This window comes from Arachis ipaensis, chromosome B10, assembly GCF_000816755.2.
Source record: "Arachis ipaensis cultivar K30076 chromosome B10, Araip1.1, whole genome shotgun sequence".
NCBI lineage: Eukaryota > Viridiplantae > Streptophyta > Magnoliopsida > Fabales > Fabaceae > Arachis > Arachis ipaensis.
Genome location: NC_029794.2, coordinates 9,559,499 through 9,559,959, shown reverse-complemented (window position 1 = coordinate 9,559,959; position 461 = coordinate 9,559,499). Strand labels below are relative to the sequence as shown.

General features: G+C 51.0%; 1 protein-coding gene across 1 annotated transcript; it reads left to right on the top strand.

The window, feature by feature from the left end:
• LOC107621542 (classical arabinogalactan protein 1) lies at positions 1 to 457 on the top strand. The gene has a single exon (XM_021114033.1). It carries the CDS (start codon positions 106 to 108, stop codon positions 430 to 432), a length of 327 nt encoding a protein of 108 aa, XP_020969692.1. The 5' UTR covers positions 1 to 105; the 3' UTR covers positions 433 to 457.

The following is a 461-nucleotide window of genomic DNA, read 5'->3' as shown; positions in this document are numbered from 1 at the left end:
ACTCCTTTCTTCTTTTGCACACAACCTGCAACACACGGCCTTTTCTTCTCTCTCACTCTTAACAAAACCAACTCGCAGCGCATTCACTCTCTCTCTCTCTCTACAATGGCTCTTCGCTCTCTCTTTGTTTTCATGGTGGTGGCTGCGTTGTTGTTGAGCACCACAATGGCTCAAACTCCGGCTACCTCGCCGGTGGCTACTCCTCACAAGAAAGCTAAGCATCACTCATCTCACGCTCTTTCTCCCTCTCCAGCCGTTTCACCCTCCGCCGGAGGTTCTCCACTCTCTTCCGAGGGTGCCGTCTCTCCCTCCTCCATTTCTACTTCACCTTCCGGAGCACCAGGACCGGCTCAAAGCGCTGCCGTTTTGAACAGATTCACCGTCGTTTCTTCTGCTGCCGTTGTTGTCTTCTCTGCTGCTCTACTATTGTAGATCTAGTTTCATGGATCTTGCTTTTTTGA

What these genes read in the sequence shown, in the direction of transcription:
- LOC107621542 (XM_021114033.1), top strand. Translation starts at nt 106, where the DNA reads ATGGCTCTTCGCTCTCTCTTTGTTTTCATGGTGGTGGCTGCGTTGTTG.